Source organism: Prionailurus bengalensis, chromosome A3 (assembly GCF_016509475.1).
Source record: "Prionailurus bengalensis isolate Pbe53 chromosome A3, Fcat_Pben_1.1_paternal_pri, whole genome shotgun sequence".
Classification (NCBI taxonomy): Eukaryota; Metazoa; Chordata; class Mammalia; order Carnivora; family Felidae; genus Prionailurus; species Prionailurus bengalensis.
Window position 1 is genome coordinate 29,989,712 of NC_057354.1, and position 26,273 is coordinate 30,015,984.

The 26,273-nt window shown below is 43.4% G+C and overlaps 1 protein-coding gene and 1 long non-coding RNA gene across 4 annotated transcripts in view; one reads left to right on the forward strand and one right to left on the reverse strand.

The window, feature by feature from the left end:
* The window catches only part of DNAAF9 (dynein axonemal assembly factor 9), a 132,012-nt gene that overhangs the window by 43,861 nt on the left and 61,878 nt on the right, over window positions 1–26,273 (reverse strand). For all 3 annotated transcript variants that reach the window (XM_043602786.1, XM_043602785.1, XM_043602784.1), the window contains exons 14-24: window positions 25,598–25,674; window positions 23,568–23,612; window positions 23,149–23,194; window positions 19,339–19,450; window positions 18,709–18,779; window positions 17,724–17,774; window positions 16,498–16,585; window positions 5,572–5,675; window positions 2,121–2,267; window positions 955–1,043; window positions 439–540 (exon numbers count right to left, since the gene is read on the reverse strand). In XM_043602786.1, the coding sequence (XP_043458721.1) occupies window positions 439–540; window positions 955–1,043; window positions 2,121–2,267; window positions 5,572–5,675; window positions 16,498–16,585; window positions 17,724–17,774; window positions 18,709–18,779; window positions 19,339–19,450; window positions 23,149–23,194; window positions 23,568–23,612; window positions 25,598–25,674 (932 nt within the window). The remainder of the gene's footprint in view (window positions 1–438; window positions 541–954; window positions 1,044–2,120; window positions 2,268–5,571; window positions 5,676–16,497; window positions 16,586–17,723; window positions 17,775–18,708; window positions 18,780–19,338; window positions 19,451–23,148; window positions 23,195–23,567; window positions 23,613–25,597; window positions 25,675–26,273) is intronic.
* LOC122496507 lies at window positions 1,191–2,107 on the forward strand. The gene is made up of 2 exons (XR_006300835.1): window positions 1,191–1,299; window positions 1,941–2,107. It is a non-coding gene; the product is annotated as an uncharacterized LOC122496507 (long non-coding RNA).

A 26,273-nucleotide genomic window follows, 5' to 3' on the forward strand; every position in this document is an offset into this window, starting at 1 on the left:
GAGAAACGCCTTATCTAACTGCTAAAAAAGAAACCTTAGACAGATACTCTCTAGAGAATAAAACTATATGGTGTGTCACTACTACTGTTTACACTGATCCCTAAGAAGCTACAAAGAAAAAGCAGCTTAAATTTTTTTTTTAATGTTTATTTATTTTTGAGACAGAGAGAGACAGAGTGCGAGTGGGGGAAGGGCAGAGAGAGAGGGAGACACGGAATCTGAAACAGGCTCCAGGCTCTGAGCTGTCAGCACAGAGCCCGACGCGGGGCTCGAACCCACGAACCGTGAGATCATGACCTGAGCCGAAGATGGACGCTTGACCGACTGAGCCACCCAGGCGCCCCTGGAAAGAGCAGCTTAGAAAGGACCAACGCTGGGGTCTCTGACATTTCAAAAGCCAGACCATGAAACATCTATAAACAGAAAACCAGAGCTCACCAGTCCAGCTCTGGGAGTTTGGCTGGGAGTAGCTTTAGAGGACTCCGTTTCTCCCCAGCAGAATGGCTCAGGACACTGAAGAGCTTCTGCGCACTGGAGTGTCTGGAATATCAAAAGCTCACAGATTAGAACTCCATCTCCCTATAGCACCACACTTTACATAACTTGATGCTTTCAAGCCAGAGTCTTGTGACAGAGTCAACACTTCCAAAATAAGCATCTCAATGACTTAAACATAGTGCGGTATTAGTGTGTGACAACTGGTGTACCCAGAGAGGAAGGCTTGCCTGAAACCCTTGGTAATATTACAGGTTTCTGATTCTTGGTGGATTTCATCTCTCTTGACTTCTGTTTCCCCAAGGGCACTGGCTACCTGCAAGTGGCAGCACTGAAATGACTGTGCTGGCCCTTTCAGAAGCCAAGACCCCTGTGTTACATAACGTAAGTCGTCCTGCAGAGAGAGCAGACACACACAGCTTAGGGAAACAAGCATAAACACTGAAGGCAGCCACTTACAATCTCTTTTGTTCCACAGATAATCCATCTTCCTGGATCACTTTTAAAGACAGCCCTGAGTTAGCCTGCTGTTGCCAGGGGGAGAAGACCTAAACAAAACAGAATTTGAGCAAAGAACACTTTAAACCCAACAACAGGATATGGAATCCACATGGGGATTTGATGGTTGTTGAAAATCTAGACTGTCAGGACAGAGAAAAACCATCATAACAAACAAGTTTGTTTCAAAAATAGACGCCTGAAGCAATTTTGTTCTGTATTTTTCAAAACTAGAATTTCTTTCTGGGTTCCTCTCCCAGGGATTCTGTTCCTTCAGAAGCCAGGAAGCACGGAGGAAGGTGTCAGGTAACACTGTTCTGGCAGCATAGGCATGTTCTTCCCTGGTGATAGGGCCAGACAGAAGGAGCAGTTCAAGCAAGTCCTGTTTAGGGGCACAGAGATAGCTGAGAAGAATCTGAAGTGCTATCTCTATGTCCCTGGATTGAAAGGACAAGCACAAGGAGGTAGGAAAGATGAGCAGGCAGTAAGAGTAAGACATAAACTAGCCTGAGAGGCCACTCTGCAACCAGGCCAACCCTTCTCTCTTCCATGTTCTGTCAATCTGTCCTGAGAGAGGGACACTGTCCCCTTATAAGCTGCTGCAATCAGACCTTTCCCAGCACTTCCACCAGTCATGAGGCTGGCCATGTGTTTAACTTTGGCTACGGCATGGTCTCTAAGTGGGTTGTGTAATTCTTGGTAAGCTCTCTCACTCATGCAACCTGTACTGAGTGCCTATAACATGCAGACTGTCAGGTGGGACCATTCACAAGGGCAGGGCTTGTGAACCATGGGCAGAGACTGGGGAGGGCTAGAGAGCTCTTATCCAGTAGGTATGGCCCAACAATTCAATAAAGTAGCTAAAAGAAAAATGACTCTAATTAGGATTTAAAGGGACAAAGAAGATTTGTCTTAGCAGCTAAAAGCCTTTTGTTTGGTTCTTTTAGGTTCTCATCTCCCAATGGCAAAAGCACCATTCCAGGACCCACAGGGATTAGAAGCAGCCACTTCCACCATCCCAGCTCTGCCTCTCATCACTTCACTGTTAGCCCTGTGATGTGGCCTTACCATCTAAACTCCTAAGGAAAAGAAAAGTATTTGTTTTGCTGACTAATGATTGGTGTTACCTCTGAGTAAAATGCTTGGTATATCTTTGATCTGGGGAAAAGGGCAATCATCAGAAAATTGCTTGATCCATGGAAATGAACTGGGAGATGAGGAAGCAGAGAACTTTTGAACTCTATCAGAAGGGCAGCAACAACACTGGTGGAATCCTAAAGAGAAAAAAGAGGGAGCATCAGTGAGAAAAGCCATTTGCATGACACTAGTCCTCATGATTACTGTCAGAACACATATAATGAATTTCACTGCAATTATTTTCACATTATGTGATATACTAGGGTTCAATTATGGATGGCTGGAATTATGGAATTACGGTATTGGCTTTCCAATACCCAGTTATGGGAGATACAGGAAGTACAAGGGTCTTTTCTCCTAAACTGAAAACGTCACCTCAAAACTCTTTCTATGGTATTCATCCCTTATCAGATTTACAATCTTTTTAAAAACAATCTCTATACTTAATGTGGGGCTCAAACTTATGATCCCAATATCAAGAGTTGCATGCTCTACCAACTGAGCCAGCCAGGCACCCCACGATTTGTAAATATTTTCTCTCATTTTGTGGGTTGTTTTCACTTTCTTGCACTTGTACTTTGATGCACAGAAGTTTTCAATTTTGATGAAGTCCAATTTATATATTTTTTCATTTGTTGTCTGGGCTTTTGGTGTCATATTCAAGAAATCACTGCCTATTCTTAGGTCAGTCATGAGGATTTTGCTCCTGTGTTTTATACTCAGAGTTTAGTAGTTTTGGCTCTTCATTTAGGTCTATGCTCCATTTTGGTTGATTTTTGTATACGGCATAAAGTAAGGATCTAACTTCATTCTTTTGCATGTGGATATCTAATTTTCCCAGCACCATTTGTTGAAAAGGCTGTCCCTCCCCACTGAATGGTCTTGGCACCCTTGTCAAAACTCATTTGACCATATATGCAAAAGTTTATTTCTGGGCTATTTTATTCTATTGGTCTGACCTTATGCTAATACCATACGGTTGTTTGATTACTGTAGCTTTGTAGTAAGTACTGAACTCAGGAAGTGTGAGTCCTTCCACTTTGCTCTTTTCAAGATTATTTTGGTTGTTTGGGCATACCTTGAGGCTCCATATGAATTTCAGGGTGGGTTTTTCTATTTCTGCAAAAAATGCCATTGAATTTTGATAGGGACTGCACTGACTCTGTAGATCACTTTAGGTAGAATTGTGGTCTTAATAATGTTAAGTCTTCCTACCCATGAACATGGGATGTCTTTCCATTTATTTAGAACTTCTTTAATTTCAGCAATGCATTGTAGTTTTCAGCATATAAGTCTCCACCTCTTTGGGTAAATCTATTCTTAAGTATTTTATTTTATTCTTTTTGGTGTTATTGTAAATGGAATTGTTTTTTTTACTAACTTTTTCAGACTGGTCATTACCAGGGTATACAAATACAACTGATTTTTTGGTGTCAATTTTGTATCCTGCAACTTTAATGAATTCATTTATTAATTCTAACAGGTTTTATGTGTGAATCTTTAGTGTTTACTACATATAAGATCATTCCATCTGTAAGAGAGATAATTTTACTTCTTCCTTTCCAACTTAAATGCCTTGTAATTCTTTTTCTTGCCTAACCACTCTAGCTAGAACTTTCAATACTATATTGAACAGAAGTGGCAAAAATGAGCATTCTTGTCTTGGTCCTGATCTTAGGGAAAATCTTCTTTAAAAAATTGTTTTCATTATAAAAATAACATGTTCACTAATTAAAGTTTTGAAAGAATATAAAAATAGAATAGAGAAAGTTAAAAAAAAAAGTCAATCCAAAGTTCCATAGTATAAACCCAACCACATCTAACATCTTTCCTTCTAGTCTTTTTTCCTATTCATTTACTGACTTGCCTTTTTCAGGCAGTGCAAAATTGTATTTATCTTTCTAATTCCATACCTTGATTTTATTTTACTTTACTTTACTTTACTTTACTTTATTTTATTTTATTTTATTTTATTTTATTTTATTTTATTTTATTTTATTTTTTATTTTTTGAAGATTTTATCTTTAAGGTTACCAGGGTAGCTCAGTCGGTTAAGAGTCCGACTCTTGATTTCAGCTCAGGTTATGATCTCATGGTTCGTGAGTTTGAGCCCCAAGTCAGGCTCCATGCTGACAGCCTCTCCTGTGCATGTGCACTCTCTCTCAAAATAAATAAACTTAAAAAAAAAAAAAAAGGAGAGAAAGAGAGAGAGAGAGAGAAGTAATCTTTACACCCAACATGGGGCTCAATTTACAATCCAGAGATCAAGAGGCACATATTGGACTGACTGAGCCAGCCAGGCACCCCCCAGGACCCTGCTTTTAAAACTTCATTTACCATCAGCACCTGCCAAGTTGCTACAAACTATCTGTGAATATTTTCAAAGATTGCATCCCACTATCCTCTAAAGCCACCCCTATGGCTGGGCATTCATATTACTTACTGCATTTCTCCTTGCCAATAGAACCTTTTATTTATTCTTTGCCAATTTACTATTTTACATGGTAGTGTGAGGCTGTTTCTGATGTACTTCCATATATCTGCTAACTAACTTCATGTTAATAAAGACAGAATTATTAATAGAAAATAATTTGTTCTAATTACCAAAAACATTTTATCCAGTTTACTTTTTTACTTTTTAGTAAATTCTCTCCTTGAGACTTTCTAGAGTTTCAAATTATAAATTAGTCTGATAAATTTTATGTTATATCCAAATAATGAAATACCATTCGGCAATAAAGCAACAAGAAGGAACAAACTATTGATACAAACATGGGTGAATCTAAAAATCATTATGCTGAATGAAAAATGCCAGACTCAAAAGGGTACAGAATGTATGATGTCCATTTATGTAACATTTTATTTTATTTTATTTTATTTTATTTTATTTTATTTTATTTTATTTGCTTACTTTGAGAGGGAAAGTGAGTGTGTGTGCACACATGCAGGGGAGGGGCAAAGAGAGAGGGAGAGAGAATTCCAAGCAGGCTCCACACTCGGTGCAGAGCCCAATGTAAGGCTTGATCCCACAACTGTGAGGTCATGACCTGAGCTGATACAAAGAGTCAGATGCTTAACTGACTAAGCCATCCAGGAGCCCATATTAGAACTGCAAACTGATCTATGGTGACAGAAAGCTAATTGGTAGTTGCCTGAAGCCAGAAGTGGAGGGAAAGATGAACTGCAAAAGAGCATTAAAAAAGTTTAGGGGTGATGGAAGTCATCTGTATCTTGACTGTGATAGTGGTTTCACAAGTATATACATTTATCAAAACTTTAAATGGATATAGTTAACTGTATTTAAAGTATACTTCAATAAATTAAATTATTGGCAATCCTGCCCCATGGTGGAGGAACAGGGACAGGGAGTTATTTGGTTTTCACCTCAGAAGTGTGAGTATCCTTCTGAACATCAAAGCCATGGACTGGTAAAACACCTACCCCATCATAGAATAAAATGGAATTCATGTGATCCTTGGAAAGGACGATACTTCCGTGATGACGGTGAGAAAACAGAAGACCACTAGAGAAGAAATGCACTTTCCCTGGAAGGAAAAAAGAGCTGGTCAGAGCTGGAGGGTTGGATCTTGGGGGCTAGATCCCAATGTCCTTACAGGTACCAGGGCAAACCACAGTGGTAACTAGAGACTAGTATCTGTAATGCTTAAGTTACACAATTTTTCTTAAATGTTTTTATTTATTTATTTAATTTTTGAGAGAGTGAGAGCACGAGCCAGGGAGGGGCAGAGAGAGATGGAGGACAGAGGACCTGAAATGGGCTCTGTGCTGATAGCAGAGAGCCCAATTCAGGGCTCAAACCCACGAATTGCAATATCATGACCTGAGCTGAAGTTGGACGCTTAACTGACTGAGCCACCCAGCACCCCAAGTTACATGATTTTTATGCTGAGCCCGTGCTCTGGGGAAGCTGATGTACACTCCTAGAGCTTCAGAGAGAAATGAGGCATCACAGTCTTTGTACACAAATTAGAAAAAACAAGTAAGTTATCAGCTGATGGGGGAGAGGCAAAATTCACATTCACTTGTGGGTGTCTTCTACGGGAACACACTGAAAAAGACTTCGGGGTATGCTTGTTCTACCGCTGAGTTTATAAACTCTGCTTCCTCCTATTTTGGCAGAAGGTGGCTTGGCTCTAAAGAGACCACATCCCTCACTTAAGGCCCAACAAGAGCAGTAGGGTCTCAGCTGAAGGACAGTAAAGGGAGCCTAAGGGTCCCTGTGGCCAGCAAAGGAATATTTGAGTTAGGCAATAAGGGGATTCTATACACACCAGAGACCTGTTGTTCTATATTCACAAAAGATGGGTGGGATGTAGACACTAGAGATGGTTTCTTCAGTTCCGAGGATTCAGGTCTAAGGAGAACTGTTGTTTTCTGGGTGGTCAAGGTCATACAGAATCATTCACTATGGGCCCTAGGGGGCAGACCAAGAAAGGATGGAGAGCTAAGATGACAAGTGTTAAGGCTGGGTTTGGAAACTGAGATGAAGCACCCAGAGCACCCATAAGACTACAGAGGGCAGAAGACAAAGAAGAGGGACTGATTCCTTGAGCTGTAGCTCTCGGAACGCAGCCCCAAAGCTTGAGATTGTAATGACAAGAAGAACAAAGGCAAAGGTGAGGAATTTTGGAGACTTCAAGTTTTCCTGAGGAGGTGTGGTTTCAGGAGGCAGAAAGGCCTAACTGAGTTAAGTGTGCTGGAGTGTGCATGTTAATGGGGCATGAAAAGAAATAGGGGAGGTAGAGACAGCTTTTAGGTACAAGAGGAAGGTTTGGAGCCTGAATACCAATAGACAAACTAGATGCTCAGTTAGAGGGAAATAGTGCTAACCTTAGCATCTGGGGCAGCAGCAGCTGCCCAGTTTAAGGCATCCAGGTTCAAGGCCTATAAGCCTCACAACCTCTAACAAGTAGAGCCTGACCTCTTTTGCACATAGGCTTGCCCTATAGGCTTCTTGAATAGAAGCCACCCACCACCCAGCTTCATCCTGTATCAGTGCCAAGGTTCTTCATGGCTGCTCCCAGACCATTCCCTTCCAGGATGGCACAATATTTTCATTCCCTCAGACACACAAGCCCTTTCTTCCCTTCAATGCTCACAATGACTACCCTCCTAATCATGCCACAATGTTTCAAACAACCAAGACTTCCATCCCTTCTTAGAGATCCAGGGGATGACCCACACCCCATTCTGGACTCACTACTCCTCAATCCCAATGCCACAGCAGTAAAACAGAACCCAGAACATCTTAACCTCTGAAATCTTCAGCTCCAGAACCTACTCTTGGAGTGCAACATCCTATCATCCTTTTTGCTATCTCACTTCCCAAATCTTATCCTGTGATGTCACTGAGCCTTTGAAACCTCAGGCCCCCAGTTTTCCCCTACTGCTCAGAAGTTTCTGACTTTCCGCTCACCCACATCTAGGGCAGATCTTCCAGGACAGGGCATACTTTAACTTCTGTTTTCTTAGGGAAGGGGATGGGAACAGATTCTGCTCAGTATTTACTAATTACACTAACTGCACCAAGCACATCATATACATTATAGTTTTCCATCGTCCCAACACATTTAACAAGTAATCTTCTTCTTACAGGACTGATGGGGAGACACAAGGTTAGAGAAGTTTCTCCCCAAAGTGACAGAACTATGTGCAGTGTAGCCAAGGCACTGTGGCACCTGGGCCCCTCTGGTTCTTACCCGGCTTCTCCCCGCTTGGCTCTCTCCAAATGGCTCCCTATGGCTGATCTGACGATGTGCTCTCTCTGCTTCTTAGCCTCAAGAGGCCCACAGCGCTGCCGCAGTCCTTCCTCTGCTCTCTCAGCTCCTCTAGTAGCTCCCCCAAGTCCCAGCCAAGATTTTCAGCACTCTCCTCGTGTCATGACCTCACTGATTCTAGCCACAAGATAACTCTACCTACTGTTTACAGAGAAAAGAGAGGTCAACAGGTATTAGGTTAAGAACTGCTCCCCTACTACTGCTTAGTATCGGTACCCTTCCAGGTTCTGGGCTCACCCTCCACCTGTGTAGCTCCAACAAGACGCTTCTCAGAAGCAAGAACAGTGCCACTCAAAGGCCTCCTAGACAAATCTCAACATCCTTCCAAAGCTTCCAGAAAAGAGCACAGATGTGAGAGGTCATCTCCAGTATTTCCTTTCTCTCTAGACTCAAGCTTGAAATAAAATGGAAAAGACGAAGACAGAAATTCATAAGGCAGTGTTGGAAAAGCACTCATTTTGGGGCCTGGCCCAGGGCAAGAACACAGTAAACAGAAACTGATTTTAGTACTGGTGCAGAGATTGCCCTGTGTCGCAGCGACCCCTCGGCCTGGCTCTGGGAGCAGTAACTTTCATTATCCTCAGAGCACACATGAAATGTGACTCACTGGGTGGCCGAGTGCCTGTTACCTGGTCTCTGGATCCTAATCCACATGAAGTAAAGACACTTCGAGTATCTGCTCTGGACTCATGACTGTCAGATTTCAGTCTGAAGGGAAATGCCTTTGTAGGGGTTTCTCAGTGACCATGGGAGCCAACTCCTGATGAGATCTCCTTGGCTCCTTGTCTCATCCCCAGTGCCCTTACTGAATGGCCTCTCTCATTCCTTCTCCATTCTGTGAGTCTAAAAACCCAAAGTAAGAGCAAGTTCCCCTTCACTACCCAAGAAGCAGCAGGGGACTGAGGCCTGGCTCTGTCTTTGATTGACCTCTGTATCACCAGGAGTCCAACAGAAGGATGAGCCCTCAGGCAAACAAGAGACCAAGTGCCAATGAAGAATTTGGCTTTTCCTCCTTTAGAAAACTGGCTGTACAAAGAAAACTCCTCCAGTGGTCCAGCCTGTGTGAAGAGGGAACATCTATCACTGCTGAGGAACTATGATACAATGGCTGGATAACTTTCATTCTGTGTGAGAGTGTGTGAAATGTAAACGTATGGTTTAAAGAAAATCAGTAACAACAAAATCTCAACGCCTGTACACTCACCACTCAGACTAAGAAATCCAGCATTGCTAGTACCTTTGAGGCCTCCCAAATGTCCTTTCTCAATGGCTCTCTCTCTTCTACCCAGAGGGAACCAACACCCCGAATTCCATATAATTTTAATGTATTTCAGTGTATCTATAAACTATTCATTATTTGGTCTCATCTGTTTTGCTTTCATATAAATAGAATTTTACTTTTATTTTTTTATTAAAAATTTTTTAAATGTTTATTTTTAAGAGAGAGAGAGAGCAAGTGAGTGTGGGGGAGGGGCAGAGAGAGGGAGACAGAAGATATGAAGCAGGCTCCACACTGACAGCAGAGAGCCTGATGTGGGGCTTGAACTCACGAACCGTGAGATCTTGACCTGAGCCAAAGTCGAACGCTTAACCAACTGAGTCACCCTGGTGCCCCTTTGTAAATAGAATTTTAATAAATGTGTCCTTCTGTGATTTGCTTACTACTCTCAACATCTGTTCCTGAGTCATCTATGCTGTAGGTAATATGCAGCTATATAATCCATTCACGTTAAGTGCTGCAGAGGACATTCTCTCTACGGCATCCCTGGCTAGCTTCATGTGGACACAAGGGAACACACAAGAGGGTTCAGAATGAAGTCAGCAGATTAGCAGTTGCCCACTGCCTAGGTCTTCCCAGCATAGGAGGGTGGGACTCAGCTTGGGAACCAGAGTTCTCAGGATGTGTCCACTGCCCCATGTGCCGATGGGACTGGCGTCTCTGTGCCTCAATGCTGAACAATCTCTGCTCAGTAGAAAAAAACACTCCATGTTCTTTAAAGCCCTACAGGGACAATGAAGGAGCTGCCTGAGAGCCAACCATTCACTGAAGCCTGTAGGAAATAGTAAATACGTACAGTCAACTGATATTCAACAAAGGTACACAGACAGATCGAGGAAAAAGGAGTCTTTTCAATAAATGGTACTGGAAAAACTGGATATTCCTATGTAAAACAATGAACATCAACCCATACCTTGAATGAGACTTTCTGCCTATTCCCACCAGCCACAGCAGAAAGCCTCGTATTTCACAGGGATGTCTGGTAGAGTACTCAGAAGGCCTCTGCCTCAGCAGTGGGGTAAAATTAGCCCTAAATTAAATGCTGTTCTGCCACCTGGCTAACAAAGTTTAAAAGCAAGGCCAGATAAGACTAGAAGAAAGTATATTAAAAAAATTATTATAGGGGCTGGGTGGCTTGCCTGGGTAAGCTTCTGACTTTGGCTCAGGTCATGATCTCACAGTCTGTGAATTTAAGCCCTACACCGGGCTCTCTGTTGACAGCTCAGAGCCTGAAGCCTGCTTCAGATTCTGTGTCTCCTTGTCTCTCCGCCCCTCCGCTGCTCATGCTCTGTCTCTCTCTCTCTCTCTCTCTCAAAAAATAAACATTAAAAAAATTAATATAACGGTATCCTATATGTTGAAGAAGCTAGAAGACTGAACCATGTTAACTTGAGATATGAAAAGCTGTAAAAAATATCTCAAACTTCTAGAGATGAAAAATACAATGTCTGAGAAGAAAAATACACTGAATGAGATTAATGACATTACATAGTTGTCAAAGTTTAGCTAAGCTACTCCAGGATATTGCCGCCTACGTATACATTTTGTTTGGCCAAGAGGCCTGGGGGAAAAGGGGCTTAAAATCAGGCAAGCCCTATGTAGCAGCCCGTAGAGTCACAAGAGGATTAAGTTCCTGACATGACTTCCCCAACAGCTCTTGTTATTAAGTCTCCCCTGGGGGCGCCTGGGTGGCTCAGTCGGTTGGGCATCTGACTTCAGCTCAGGTCACGATCTCACGCTCCGTGAGTTCGAGCCCTGCGTCGGGCTCTGGGCTGATGGCTCAGAGCCTGGAGCCTGCTTCCGATTCTGCGTCTCCCTCTCTCTCTGCCCCTCCCCCGTTCATGCTCTGTCTCTCTGTCTCAAAAATAAATAAAACGTTAAAAAAAAAAAAAAAAAGTCTTCCCTCCCTTCTAGGGCTATCCCCTTGTGCTTACCAAAATCCTGCTTTCTTGGTTTGAATTGACCAATCTGGACTTAGCCTGGGAACCCCAAAGCACTCTACCCTAATAAAGGCGTGTGCCCCAGGTCTTGCCTCTCCGTCTGCCCTCTGCTTTGTCCTTCCTATGTGCTCTTGGAGGCATAAGGTATGCCATTGAGTGTACTTCCTTCAAGATTTGTGAGTAATAAACTTCTCTATTTCAATTTCTTTCATGGTCTTTTGTTGAACTTGGCTCACCCTTCGGTACTCCGTGCTTCACTTAACAAATGTTAATTTAATAAACTCAAAACAACAGTGCAGGAAAGAAAGTTAGTAAATTAGAATACATACAAATAGAAACTATGCATAATGAAACACAAAGAGAAAAAAGACTGAAAATAATTGTACAGAGCAATAGGGGCCTGTGGGGCAACTCCAGGCAGCAAAGATATGCAACTTGACCCCCAGAATAGGAGGTGCCAAAAAAAAAAAAAAAAGGCCAAAAAACCCCTCCCAATTTGAGGAAAACTAAATCCATCCAGTCAAGACACAAAACGATTTCCAAGCACAAGGAAGATGGAAAAAAAAAAAAAAAAACACATGAAATCACATAAAAATAAAATTGCTTAAAATCTGTGATAAAAAGAAAGACTTTCTAAAGCCGTTGGAGTGAAAAATAGAGAACTTCTATAAAAGGAACAAAGATAAGAGGTGGATTTCTGGTCAGGAACGATGCAAGTGAGAAGACAGTGAAGTGGAGCAGCACCTTTCCAGAAAGAAGGAAACTGTTAGGGCACCTGGCTGACTCAGTCAGTAGAGCATGCGACTCGATCTGGGGGCTCGTGAGTTCAAGTCCCATGTTGGGCAGAGAAACAGAGAGGGAAAGAAACTGGACTAATTGCTAAGACAACTTTTTAAGGACTCTATTAATGGACCAAAGTTGTATAACAAAACTTGAGAAGCATCTATTTGAGAAATTCTACTGAAGTTTGGTGAGAACAGGAGAAATCTGTGGTGTTTCAGCCAGGGGCTATTCACACTGATGTGGAGAATAAAGGCAAAAGAAAAAAAGTAAACTTCTTTATAACTTACAACCCAGTGACAAGTATTAGAGACAGGCAGAGTAACCTTCCCCAAGGAGCTTAGCTGCCTTGATGTTAACACTTTGCTAAAGGCAAAAGGCAACCTTAGCTTGACATTAGCCAGACCTCTAGGATCCTGTAAAAAATCCCTTTGGAAACTTCCTTTATGTCTACCTTCCTCCAAGATATATGTTTAACAATCATCCTCCAAACATATGGCCCACTGATATATACCTAAAGGGTCTCATGACTAAGGTTTTACTAGACAGTAGTAAATGACCTTATCCTAACAACAGCTAGCCCCTCAAGGTCCTGGAATTCTTGCTTCCAAATTCCTCAAAGACTTATTTTATCCCTACCTCCCTCCCAACTCGAAAGTATATAATCAGCCACTCCTCACAACCCCAAGGCAGCTCTTTCTGCCGCAGGTCCTGTCCCCGTGCTTTAATAAAACCACCTTTTTGCACTGAAGATGTCTCAAGAATTCTTTCTTGACCACTGACTTCCAAACCCCAACATTCCACATCAACATGACCTCCCCTCTAGTTCCGTGGTGCAGAGAAATCTTATGAGGCAAAGCATAGAAAATTCTACAGCTAGGTAAGTTAAAAAACAATAGCAATCAAAGTGGCAAACATTCAAGGAATGCCAACATACCAACCAGCCAGAATGTTAACAGGAAAGTCAGCGGCCTGAGACAACATATATCAATGATTATACAGCAAGGAAGCTGTGTTTTAAGGTATCTTCCTGGTGCCATGTGCACCAGGATACAGGTATAAGAAGGCTCATGACAGGACTGTCTGCAATAGCAAAAAACCATAACCTCAAAAACCATCAACAGTCAAAGAATAAACAGCACATTTTCATATAAAAGAATCCTACGGAGCCATGAAAGTCAATGAACTATATGGCTACCCATAATAATCTGGGGGAGTCTCAGGAATAGAATAGTGAGAAAAAAAAAAAAAAACCAAGTCCCAGAAGAATACACAGTGTGTGATTATATATGTTACACTCAAAAACAAGACTTTGTTTAGGGATATAGGCATATGTGGTAAAACCCTAAGCAGGCTCCTGAGGATTAGGAGCTGGGCACCCTGAGGGTGGGGAAGAGAAGGACACATGAAGGACATAAATGAACAGGAAGCTGCTATGATGCAGAAGTCACTAACTGGGGAAGGAAAAAGGTTCCAAAGCTGGAAGCATTTCAAAGTAAAGAAAGTACTATTCTTGTCTATATGTAGTTTGAAATGCCAACCCTGGACTGAGAATCAGAAGACCTGGTCCAGATTTTAGAAAAACACTGTGAGGGGCGCCTGGGTGGCTCAGGGTTAAGCGTCTAACTCTTGGGTTCAGCTCAGCTCTGTGCTGACAGCACAGAGAATGCTTGTGATTCTCTCTCCCTCTCTCTGACCCTCCCCTGCTCGATCTCTCTCTCAAAATAAATACTTTTAAAAAAAGGAAAGAAAAGAAAAAAAAAAAAGACCTAGTCCACCCTCCAGAGCTACCTGAACTTGCAGTTGTAACCTCAGTCAAGTTTTCACTTATGAGATTCAGGACAAGAAGCTCAATTAAGACAATGCATGCTGAAGAGCTTTTTAAATTTATTTTTATTTATTTATGGTTTAATTTATATCCAAGTTAGTTAGCATATGGTGCAACAATGATTTCAGGAGTAGATTCCTTAATGCCCCTTACCCCTTTAGACCATCCCCCCTCCCACATGAAGAGCTTTTTAAATGCCTTTGGGGAATGGGAACAGATAAATTTCAAGCTCATCATAGTCTCAAGAAGAGAGAGACTCACCAAGACCCTAATGACACCGAAGCTTCAGAACCCCTCACCTACCCAAGCCCCTTTCCAAGGCCTGAGAAGAGCCCTACATGTTTTATGTTCTCTTTCCTTAAGAGAGCCCTAAGTGGTACAAACTCGAAGCCCCACTTGACCTGAGCTCCAAAGTGGCAAAAAGCTTAACAGAGATAGCTAGAGGAGATTCCTGTTTAAATTCTCTGCTCCTATTTAATTTTTCTGCCTCAGAAAATCACCTAATTCAAACTACATTTCCCTCTGAAACTAAGAGTGCACTCTCAAAAGAGTGTGACTAATAGGGCTCCAGAAATCCCTGGCTGTGCCCTTTATGTGGAAACCTCAGGATACACTGAATCTTGCAGGAAAACTCAATACAATTTAAAATTATTTTTCTAACGAGGCCCTTTGCTAAGAAGGTGCAAACTAATTTTGGCAAACATCCTTGATAAATATTATAACTGGCTCAACTATGACAGAGCACAACCACCTCTGTGTTGCCTCTACAACTTGCTTCTGAAACACTATGCAATCTTGCCCCAAGGCTAGTGGCACTGTGACGCACCCGCTGCCCTCAACAAGGGTTCCTAACACCGGTCTTCTGCACCAAGATCTAGATAGGCAGAAGTGCAAGCAGGGGCTGTAGTACAGGCATGACAGCAAATGCTATTACTTACTACCCCCAGCATTTTGTGGAACACCAAAACTCCTTGTGCTTTGTCTCCTCCATGAATGGAGAAGCAGAAGCTGAGCCAGTAATCTGAGAACAGAGAGAGGAATTTGCCACTGGACAAAATATTTTCAAGGAGAAAAAATTATCCAGAAAGGGGATTTGCATAGTAGAGGTTGAGAAATTTGTGGAGTAAGTCACAACTCTTCCTCTACAAAATGTATCAACCAGAGAAAGAATAGGACTAAGAAAATGTTATTGGGGAAACCAAAAAGGAGCATGGAATGAATCCCCATGAAATCCATGCAAAACCAACAAGGTTCTTGAGAATCTTGGGTCAGCAGAAAATACTGCCAGCTTGGACTGAAAGGGACAGAGAGCGTATAAATCAAAAGAGATTACTGGATTCTCAAAATTCTACTGGCAAGAAGCAGGCTGATAAAACTCAGCTACAAAGTGCCACCTTTACGAAAAAGGAAGGATGACCAAGGTGTAGCCACAAGCCCAGAGGGGAACACTAAGGGTTTAGTTGAAACCAAGAGCCCAGGTGGCAGAGATCAGAGCTATGGAGGACTATTCTCAGGCCTTGAAACCTAATCCAGACTCTGGAGTTTGCCCAGCTGCATTTCAAAGCTACCTTGGGCTGATGACTCCTTTTTATTTTCTATTTCCCCCATTTTTGAAGCTGAATGTCTGTAACTGTTATCCTATACCAGTGCCACCTTGGGTGTTGGGAAGGCAGAGGCAGATAACTGGTCTCTTTAGTTCGACAGGGCCACAGCTGGAGAGGACTTGTGTTCAGTTGTACTTACTGGATTACATGCCAGAGCTTATCTACACCTGATTTACATGATCTTGATGAGGAGATTTTGGATTTGTGAGCCTGGTGAGATTTAGGACTTTGAACTATTACCATAATGAAATGAGGCCCTTGGGAAGGGGTGATTGTATTTTGCACGTGGGAGGGATGAATGGGGGGCCGGAGGGTAGACTGTGGCTCCTGTGACCTTCATCTCCTGATGTTATTCCTGTGTTCATGTAACATTATATGGCAAAAGAGAAATGATCTGAGTGGGCTTCTAATCACAACAAGCTCTTTAAAAGCAGTTTTCTCTGGCTGGTATAGAAAGGGAATTTATACAGAACAGAAGCATAAGAGAGATTCAACAACACAAGGGAGGTTCTCATTGCTGAGATGGGGGAGGGCTGTCACAGGGTGGAGACCTCTGCAAGAAGGAGCTAAGCATGGTCCTGGCTGTCAGCTGGCAAAAAGACAGGGACCTTAGTCCTACAGTCTGAAGGAACTGAATTCCATTGATAATCTAGATGAGCGTGGGAGCACATTCTTCCCCAGAGTCTCCAGACAAGAGTCTAGTCTAGCTGATGCCTTAACTTCGGCCTTATGAGACCCTCAACATGAATCCTTCTGACCTACTGAACTGTGAGATCATAAACATGTATTGTTTTGAGCTACTAAATTTGTGGTGATTTGTTATACAGCAATGGAAAACGAATCCAGACTTTGGTCCACAGATTCCATTTCTGAACATGCTACTGCTCTAGCCCATTCTGAGAACAATCCTCAGGACGCAACAAGAGGGCCAGATTGTGGTTCTGGGCCCATCCCTTCGGAGCACAAGTTTCCTATCTGCAAAATGGGTGGATAAAAGGAGAAAGGTTGTAGGAAAATACTTCTATGCCAACAAATCTTTTCAAATATCTGATGTATTATTTCTCACAACACCCATGCCAATACCTGCAGAAGAGGAACCCAGACACAGTCAGGAAGAGAACAGTAACGGCTGGCTCACCTTCCTCAGGCCAGGAGTGTGGGTTGCTGGAATAAAGATATGCTCCTTCTCCTCCTGTTAGAAAAGTGCCCAGGAAACAGGCATCCCCCTTTAAAAACAAGCAATCACAAAAAGTAAATGATTTATAGCATAAACATTCACAGAATCAAAAGTTTTGCCCATTTGTCTATCTACAAAGCTGCTTAGTAGCCTCAGATATACCCAATTTCTTCCACACCTCTGGCACTGCCTGGCTCTTTGTCATGTTACTGGCATTCTTGACCTGTGCCGAAGAAAAGAATGTGAGGTCCTCTCTGAGTCCAGGCACCAATGCCTGCTACGCTTGTTCATGCTCCAGTGGATTTCTAGCCACTAGAAGCAGTTCTCCTTGGCCCAAAGCCTTGACCTCTCAGTTCTGTGTGTCTAGGTCAACCTGAGATCTGCTTATAATAGTACAGGGAGATTAAAAAAAACACACCAGAGGCACCTGGATAGGTTGGTCACCTGGGCGTCCAACTCTTGATTTTGGCTCAGGTCATGATCTTGTGGTTCGTGAGATAGGGCCACGCTGGGCACTGCACTGACAGTGCAGAACCTACTTGGATTCTCTCTCTCCCTCTGCTCCTCCCCTCACTCGCACTTCCTCTCTCTCTCAAAATAAATAAATAAACATTAAAAAAAAAAAACCCACAACACACCAAAAGGCCTAAATGGCGGAACAAATCCCCTCTAACTGTGCATCCCATTAAATGGTTATTTAAAAAAATTTTTTTAAGGTTTATTTTTATTTATTTTTGAGAGAGACAGACAGAGCATGAGTGGGGGAGGGGCAAAGAGAGAGGGAGTCACAGAATCTGAAGCAGATTCCAGGCTTTGAGCTGTCTGCACAGAGTCCGACAAGGGGCTTGAACCCATGGACCACGAGATCATGACCTGAGCTGAAGTCAGAAGTCAGATGCTCAACTGACTGAGCCACCCAGGCGCCAACACCCCCCCACTTTTTTTTTTTAATTTTTAATGTTTTTTTATTTTTGAGAGACACACAGTGAGAGCAGGGGAGGGGTGACAGAGAGAAACGGTTATTTCTAGAGCTTTGCCAGGAGGGGAAGAATGCAAGCAGGAATTGAGACAGAGAGGAACATATCCTTCAGATCAGCTCTACAATGAAATATTCCAAATTATCTTCATAAATTGTTTACATTTCATTTTGATACAATGTTAACATTAAGAATAAAAAGGCTGCTTACCTTAACTGCTTGCTGGGTTTTCTCAGACAATTTTACTTCATTATCTTCTACCTGTATCCAAAAGGAGTGCAAACTTCAGTTTCCTACTTCAAGGGTAAAATTCTGCTAGGTTTCCCCCATGTTCAAATATTTCCAGGAGACAGGGCAGCCCCTCGACCAAATCCCATGCTCTCAGGCCCTGATGGCTGGCAGAGTTGGCTGGCTGCCAGTCATCAAGTCTTAGAGCCCAAAGCCATGGTGGGTTCTCTCACTGGGACCTGAGGTCCAGCTAAATGAGCCTACAATATGTGGAAATGATGTCTTTGTCTCCAATTATATTTTAGGGAAAAACAACTATTTGTAAGGATGAAGGGAAGAGAACATATTAAAATATTTTGAGTGCATTCTCCTTTAAATGTGTTCATCTCTGAGGCTGATTCTTCCCTTTCCATGTCAGAATTGTAGGAACAATATAAACAGAGTCTAAAATAGGTACTTAGACCATTACTTCACTCATTACTGTCATACTTTCTGTGTCCCACGGCACCACAGTTTCAGACCAAGTCCCACTGGTGCAGATGGGACCCTTCCACATGTAGAGAAATCACTGCTGTAAAAACTCAGCAGCAACCATTCTGACCAGAGAAGGGAGCCATGTGATCTATTCCGCACTATCTGTGTGACTTTAGACAGGCTGGTCAATTTCTTAGCCTCAGTGTCCTCATATGGAACATGAAGGTGTTAACGTCTTTCTTTCAATAATTTAACAGGGACCGAAATCATTTAGTTCCTTTCGTTTGGCACTTTCCCGAGATTAGGGGAGAGTTAAAGAAACTAGATTCGTTTGCATAAACACAAAGAGCTCAGATAATAACTTCCATTCCTGAACAACAGCTAGTTTAGGATCTAACACCCCACCGGGGACCCAATGAAGAGGCTCTTCTTCAGATGTTCTCCCCAATTTCTCCACATTTAAGTCCACTTCCATTGGATGAATAACACTAACCAGCCAGGAGCAGAATCTGGGTATGGCGGCTGTCAGGACTATGGAGCTGGTTTCTGTGGTAACAGTGCCATCTGCAGGAAGACCACAGACATGCTAGTTACTGCTTACTACCTGGCCCACCTTGTAGGCCCAACAGCTAACACCCCCTCCCCTTCTCAGGAGCGAGGGATCCTCTTATTAGTATACAAAATCTTATGCTCTCAGAAATTTAAAACCTCCTCATCTGGGGACAGGGAGACTAAGAGGGGAGGAATAAAGTTTTCCCTGTGATATGAACTCTATTACTTTTCTTACAACAAATAGAATTACACATTTAAATGAAGAGTCCTGGGAATGAGTCCTTTTTATCTACACTTTTAATTTTTATCAAGGTAGTGCAAAGGTTAAAAAAAAGGATCTAATTATTATTTAAAATTGCTTCTTCCTAACTACCAATAAGGCTGTATATGTGAAAATAATGTTATATATTAATGTTAATAACACATTATGTATAATTAGATCACAATATACAATAATGTATAATTATTATATATGATTTATATATACATATGTACTATGAAATTATATATAACTTATTTTGCCAAAACAAACTCAAGTTTTGCTTTCTAAAGACCTCTTATAAACACTTACCCTTTTCTTTAACCAAGATCTGAGATGTCAAAAAGGATTCTGAGAAGACCACAGACCCTAAACACCCCCTTCCTCCCAGCAAGTCAGGAATGTCATAGACAGTCATACAAGCCTATATCAAATGAGAAAACAGAGTTAGGCCAGTTGTCAGTCTTAAACTTTCAGGGAGAGACCTTTAAGAAACAGACCACAAAATGCTGCTTTAAGGCACATTTCAAAAGAATACTCAAGAGTTTCTAAGGAAAACGAAAGTTATCCTGAACTACATCTCAGAACTGGGAGAGAACCTCAGCATTACCCAGGCATCTCTGCAACTGCTGCTGCATCAGAGACACACTTGGGCTAGAGGAGCATTTTTCTTTTAAAGTTTATTTATTTATTTTAAGAGAAAGAGTGAGCAGGAAGGGCAGAGAGAGAGGGAGACAGAGAATCCCAAGGAGGCCCTGCACTGTGAAAGCAGAGCCCAACGTGGGGCTCGAACTAACAAACTATGAGATCATGACCTGAGCTGAAATCAAGAGTTGGATGCTTAACTGAATAAGCCATCCTGGAGCTCTGGGCCAGTGGAGTATTTTTATGCTTCTTCTATAAAGTCCCTCAAATTGTCTATCTTCCCTAAGAGAAACATAACAGCCTTCCTTCTTAATTGTGATGAGGCCCTGGCCTCTCAAGAGTTGAGGGCGTTTCTTCCAGGGTTTTTTTTGTACCCTCGCATACTCTTCACATCCTGGCACATCAATATGCTCACCAACTCCTTTTTTGGTTTGGGCTCAAGTTCTGGACAAGCCTAGAAAGGTAGTCAATCATTTAGTACATAAGTCTTCATGGATATTTCTGGGTATATATATACTGACACCTGCAAATGCTTCTTTCACTACCAAGAAAATTAAGAGAAAACTATATAAGTTTTTATGGCAAGATAAAATACAGCCTTCAGCAGGCTGGAAAAAAATTGGAGCAACAGAGTTCTTGAATATCTGGTAAGTAAGTCCTAATTTATATTAAAACTAACGAAAATGGAACAATTTGGGGGGTGGAGGGGGGAGGGGGAGGGAGGAATCTAGCAGAAGAAATGCAGAAAATAGTATGAGCCAGAGCCAGGGTCTAGAAAGATTGAAAATCTGGTGAGGGACATGATGAGTGGCACAAGGAGCCCTCTCAGGTACCGTCTCCTCCTGGTCTGACGTTGCTGAATGAATGCCCAGGTGCAGGGCTCCTGAAGCAGAGCCCACCTTCACACATCTTTGTCCTTGCCTGGGACCCCTGCACCACCCTCAGCACAGAGACAAAAGAGACCTGGGGCTCTTGAAGAAATTGCTAGATCCCTAAACACAAAAAAGCAGAAGAGTTGAGGAAAAAAACAGAGTTAAAGCCGAAGTTGTTAATTTCTCATGTCATCATGAAAAAAGAATGTACAAAAATGACAGGTAGGCTTTTATAGTTTAGTTAACTTTTCTTTTTTAATTTTTTTTTTCAACGTTTATTTATTTTTGGGACAGAGAGAGACAGAGCATGAACAGGGGAGGGGCAGAGAGAGAGGGAGACACAGAATTGGAAACAGGCTCCAGGCTCCGAGCCATCAGCCCAGAGCCTGACGCGGGGCTCGAACTCACGGACCGCGAGATCGTGACCTGGCTGAAGTCGGACGCTTAACCGACTGCGCCACCCAGGCGCCCCTAACTTTTCTTTTTTAAAATAAATTTTTGTTTAAAATAATTTTATTTTTTAAAAAGAGACAGAGAGAGAAACAGAGCTAGAGAAGGGGAAGGGCAGAGAGAGAGGGAGACACAGAATCTGAAGTCAGCTCCAGGCTCTGAGCTATCAGCACAGAGCCCAACACGGGGCTTGAACTCATGGAACGTGAGATCGTGACCTGAGCTGAAGTTGGATGCTCAACCCACTGAGCCACCCAGGTGCCCCTCTTTTTTTTTTTTTTTTTTTTTTTTAAGATTTATTTTTAAGTAATCTTTACACTCAACACTGGGCTCATATCCACAACCCTGAGATCAAGAGTCACACACTTCACTAAGCCAGCCAGGTGCCCCTGTTTTAGTTAGCTTTCTGAGTAGGTCTGACAACTGGGGTTTTTTATCTTAATCTGCTCCAAAGAATTTTAAACATCTAAAGATACAAAACCTTCCTGAGCTATGTGGTCTCTCTTAAGTGGCAATGAGAATACCACTTTGGTTCCTAGATCAATCAGGAAGACAATCCTGTGGGTTATACCCAACACCTTACTTTCATATTTGGCTTCTGATATTGAGGAAGGGGAGAGAGAAAATTAAAAGGCAGAACCTCATCTCAGCGTGGAAGGGAGGACAGGATTTGGACTGAAAACAACAACTTCTCTCTTCTTTCTTATTTCATTAGCGGCTGCTGAATGCATACTTAACACAATAATATGATTCCACTGGACTCCTGACTACCTTCTATTGTGCAAAGCACCTTCCAAAGCACTGCACAACAGCCTAAGTAGAGACGTCAGGGCTTAACTTCTGGCAAGGAGATAAAGTACTATCACTTAATATCAGAAAGCATTTCCTGGCTTCTTGATTATGTCAATTAATAAAATCTAAACAAACATCAATACGAAATGGTGACAGATACAGGGAACAGATACATTATAAAAAGAGAAATTACAACCTTAAAGTTACCCCTCTTGTACTACTTTTTTTAATTTAATTTTTTAATTTTTGAAAGACAGAGACAGAGCAGAAGTGGGGGAGGGGCAGAGAGAAGGAGACACAGAATCTGAAGCAGGCTCCAGGCTCTGAGCTGTCAGCGCAGAGCCCGATGCAGGGCTCGAACCCATAAATCGTGAGATCATGACCTGAGCCAAAGTCAGATGCTTAACCAACTGAGCCACCCAGGCACCCCATGTACTACTTTCTTTAGATAACACGACTGTTTTCCACTGGTGATGGTGGTGGGCATGCATCTGCACGGAATCATCCACACCTGTGCACCAAGTTCCTGGTGACTAAAAGCTCACTGGAATTAAGGCTTAGGCAGTAGCCGTAGAACAGACTCAAGGCATAATCTGTGCCCATATCTATTTCAACCAGACTCTTGGCTGGATGGGCCACTATCCTCTCACGCGTTGCTTGCCGATCATCTACACATCAGGATGCACTGGGATAAACGGAGGACTTGGCTTGTGACCAGGAGCAACTAATCTAGAAACTGCTCCCCTAGGCCATGCCAGTCAGCTGACCTGGGGACCTATATTTCTGCATCTGTAAACCACCCAAATGGCCCATCACTGTGCTCCCAGCACATGGGTCTGAAAGTTCTGCTCTGACCACCCTCTTCACTGGTGGCTTAGGCCCCATTTTGTTGTTGTTGTTGTTGTTGTTATCTATTTGTTTTTATTTATTTTCACAGACCCCTGTTAATAAGGGCATCAGCACAAGCTGTGGAACACAGAGAAGCCACTGAAAACTCAGCCTGTATTGAGGCAGGCTTGTCCTCTGCTCACATTTCCATATGAGGTCAGAGCAATCACAGTCACTTAGAGGAAGCCTTCCTAACCTTAGGAAGAAGTGTCTCTCCTAGCCTCCAGCTAAGACTCTGGGCCCTGGGAGCCTAGGCATGGGGGTATGATGTGGTGGGCCTGGCACAGCTGCCTGGGCACCCTCAGAAAGCACAGGCTCCCCACTCCCTCTGCAGCTGAAATGCTCCTGCGAATAGACCAGTTTCCTCAGGTAAGGGACGGACTGCCCAAGAATCCCACATCCTCCTATCTCACCCCTTGCAGATGTCCCTCTAGAGGCCATTCTCTGCCAGCTGACTTAAAACAGCTCTGCTTACCGTCTTCACGAAATATAAGCTATCTTCACTGTCCAGAGGCACAATCCTAGAGGAGGAAAGAGATATATATTACATTTACAATGTTCTCTTTTCTCAACTTGGCGGCAACCCACAGACCTAGATTTCTTTCAGGGCTTTTCAAGGCACTGGGTTGCATGTAAGTAGAATTAGTACATAGGCTGCTGGAGGGAATTAGGTCCACCTCCTACCCCCATGCCCGATGTTTCAGTGGGAAGCACTCAGGGCAGAAAGTCTCAGATGAGTGTAGCCAGCCCCAAGCCCAACCCTGGCATAATGCTGTTGCCAGGTGTGGAACTCTATGAAGACCACCCACATCAGCAGTTACAAGACAGCCTCTCTCTTCTTCTTTGTTCCTAAAACTTGCCCCAAATGAGTATGCACCACAAACATACACTTACCTTCCGTGATTATTCACAGCATGTATATGAAAAGTCATCTTGGAGCTGTAGGCCCAAAACAAAAGAAGTCAGTCTGCTCCTGGTGACCACAGCGTTGGTGCCCTCCCCAGACACCTACAGCTGCAATGCACCTGTGCTGGGCCCTCATGGCACCCTTCCCAAGTGTGGGGCCAGGGTCTGACTCGTCATAGCTCTTCCTCTGTGCAGATTCTCAGGGCTGCCTTGACTCTTGGACAGAGCACAAGAGAACCATGTGACAGAACTACGGTCTATTGCAGACTGGGAAGACCCTCTAGTGGCCCACGGCCTCCTGCCCCATAGCTATGACAGCTGTGACATATTGTCCTAATCCTGCTCTTCTTTACTACTTTTGGGTCAAGCTGCCATCTCTGCTCAGAGCCCAAGCAGAGGCCAAATCCTGTGTTCCTCTTGGGAGATGGTTTGCTAATCTGATGTAGTGTGAGGGTACTCAGTAAAGTGATCTTGTGGAGAGAAGAAGGGAGTGGGGCTCCAGACGGAGGGCTGGCCATGGGAGACGCTTCTCCTATTGCCCGGTATTCGTTCCTTGCCAATCCTTCCTCCAGCTGGGAGGTATACCTGGGGCTAAAAGGCCTTGGGGTTGAAAGGTAGCCTGTCCTGGAGAGGCTGAGTGGCCTATGCAAGGCCCTGAAGAAAGGAGAAAATGAATAGGCCAGCTGTGTTGATGGTGACACAGAAGAGCCCCATGCAACAGCAGCTAACGTTTACATGCCTAGTCTTTCAGCACAGTGGGAACATGAGGAAACAGATGTTCAGAGAGCTCCTTGTCTTGCCCAAAGTCACAGAGCTGGAAATCAAAGGTGCTTTCTCAAATTCAGGTCTTCCAGGAACAGACAATCCAGGCCAGTGCAAGGCCTTAAGGGAACGAACTTCCTCTGTCCCCTTCCTCTCAGGGCCTGAGCTACAAGATCCAGAAGACCCACAGGAAAGGAACCTTAAGCCTTGCACCAAAGAGATCTGGCTCTTCCCTCCACTCCTGGAGTTACAGCGATAGAACTCTTGTTAGATCAATTGACTGACTTATTGTTGTCAATACTCCTTCTCACTACCCAGGGCTGTAGATGTAAGAAAATGTGGGGTACAGAGATGAGGCACCACAGGGCATGTCCCATAGAGTTCTTAAAGAAATTCCCCAATGTTGGGGTCTTCGGTCTCCTTTGCAAAAAAGTGCACCTAGTGGTCCTCATATGGTACAGAGGGTTGGGTGGAGTGGGTTCATGAAAGTTTTGCTATGGACACAGACCACACAGAGAGCCTCTGTGATGTGCCAGGAGATGTGTGATGCTTAGACTGCCAGCAAGCCCAATTCCCACAGCATCTAGCCCCTGAGGCAGGGCCAGGCTCAGGGTGTCAATGACCTGAGAGGGCATGGAGGCCCAGAGCCAGGCTCTTCTAAGCAGTGACTGCCTTCTCGTACCCCGGGACCTTGACCCAACAAGCTTCACCTCTCACATCCCCAGCTTCACCTTTCTAACTTGTGAACCTGGGTCCTTCAGGTCTCCGACACCTCTGGTATTGATCTGCCTCCCCTGCGGTCATCAGGAATGTGTCTGACTCTTTCTCATACAGTTCCTCCATCTTAGGCTCCTTGGCCTCTCAAAGCCCTGATCTTGAGTTTCTCCTTCACACATCCCCTTATTTTACTAGAACGTTTCTCAAAGAGAAGGTGGAATGTCAAATACAAGGGAGAAGAGGGTCTTTATAAAATGAACATTAAAAATAATTCCTTAGGGGCGCCTGGGTGGCTCAGTCGGTTACACATCCGACTTCAGCTCAGGGCGTGATCTCGTGGTCCGTGAGTTCGAGCCCCGCGTCGGGCTCTGTGCTGACAGCTCAGAGCCTGGAACCTGTTTCAGATTCTGTGTCTCCCTCTCTCTCTCTCTGACCCTCCCCCATTCATGCTCTGTCTCTCTCGTCTCAAAAATAAATAAACATTAAAAAATAATTAAAAAAAAAATAATTCCTTATATAAAATAGCAGTCATTGCTTACCGTAGGCCTGCCTTAAACTGTGTCAAATCAAAGGAATCTAACCCGGATCCCAGGGTCTGCTCAGCTACCTCCTTGGCCTGTAAAACCAATCACAAAACAGAGACAATGAGCTTTCACAGCAGGAAAGAGTACACATCACTGATGGGAAGTACCCTTCTAACATTTGGTCAGGAGAACACTGTGCCCCTCCCCTCTACATGACTGCTTTGTATACAACAATAGATCAAAGTGGAAACATTGTGTTAAGGGAAACAGGTGCCTGCTTTCTTTGGGCTGGGTTCACAGGAAACACTTCATTCAGGCAGGTGGGCACTGGAACTTGATCTGCTGGGAACTGTAACCAGCTGAGATGATGCCATTGTGAGGTCTGGAAAAGTGTTTTCTCCCCCCCCCACCCCCCCTCCCCTGGCCTTGAGGGAGAGACTACTGCCCTTGGAGTTTCTGTCAGATGCTAAGAATATTCAAATACCTAGATTCACAAAAGATCAGTTAAAAAAACAAAGGTATGAGAACTGATAGTGCATAAACTTTCAGCTAAAGGGTTGAGAAATCCCAAGTTGTGCCAGGGATTCAAGTTCAGTGAGGAGGGGAGATAGCAGGGAGCTGGTGACTACGGCTACAGTGTCTCTGGTATCTACATCATACACAACCTTTCCAATGTCAAATGGCTTCCTTC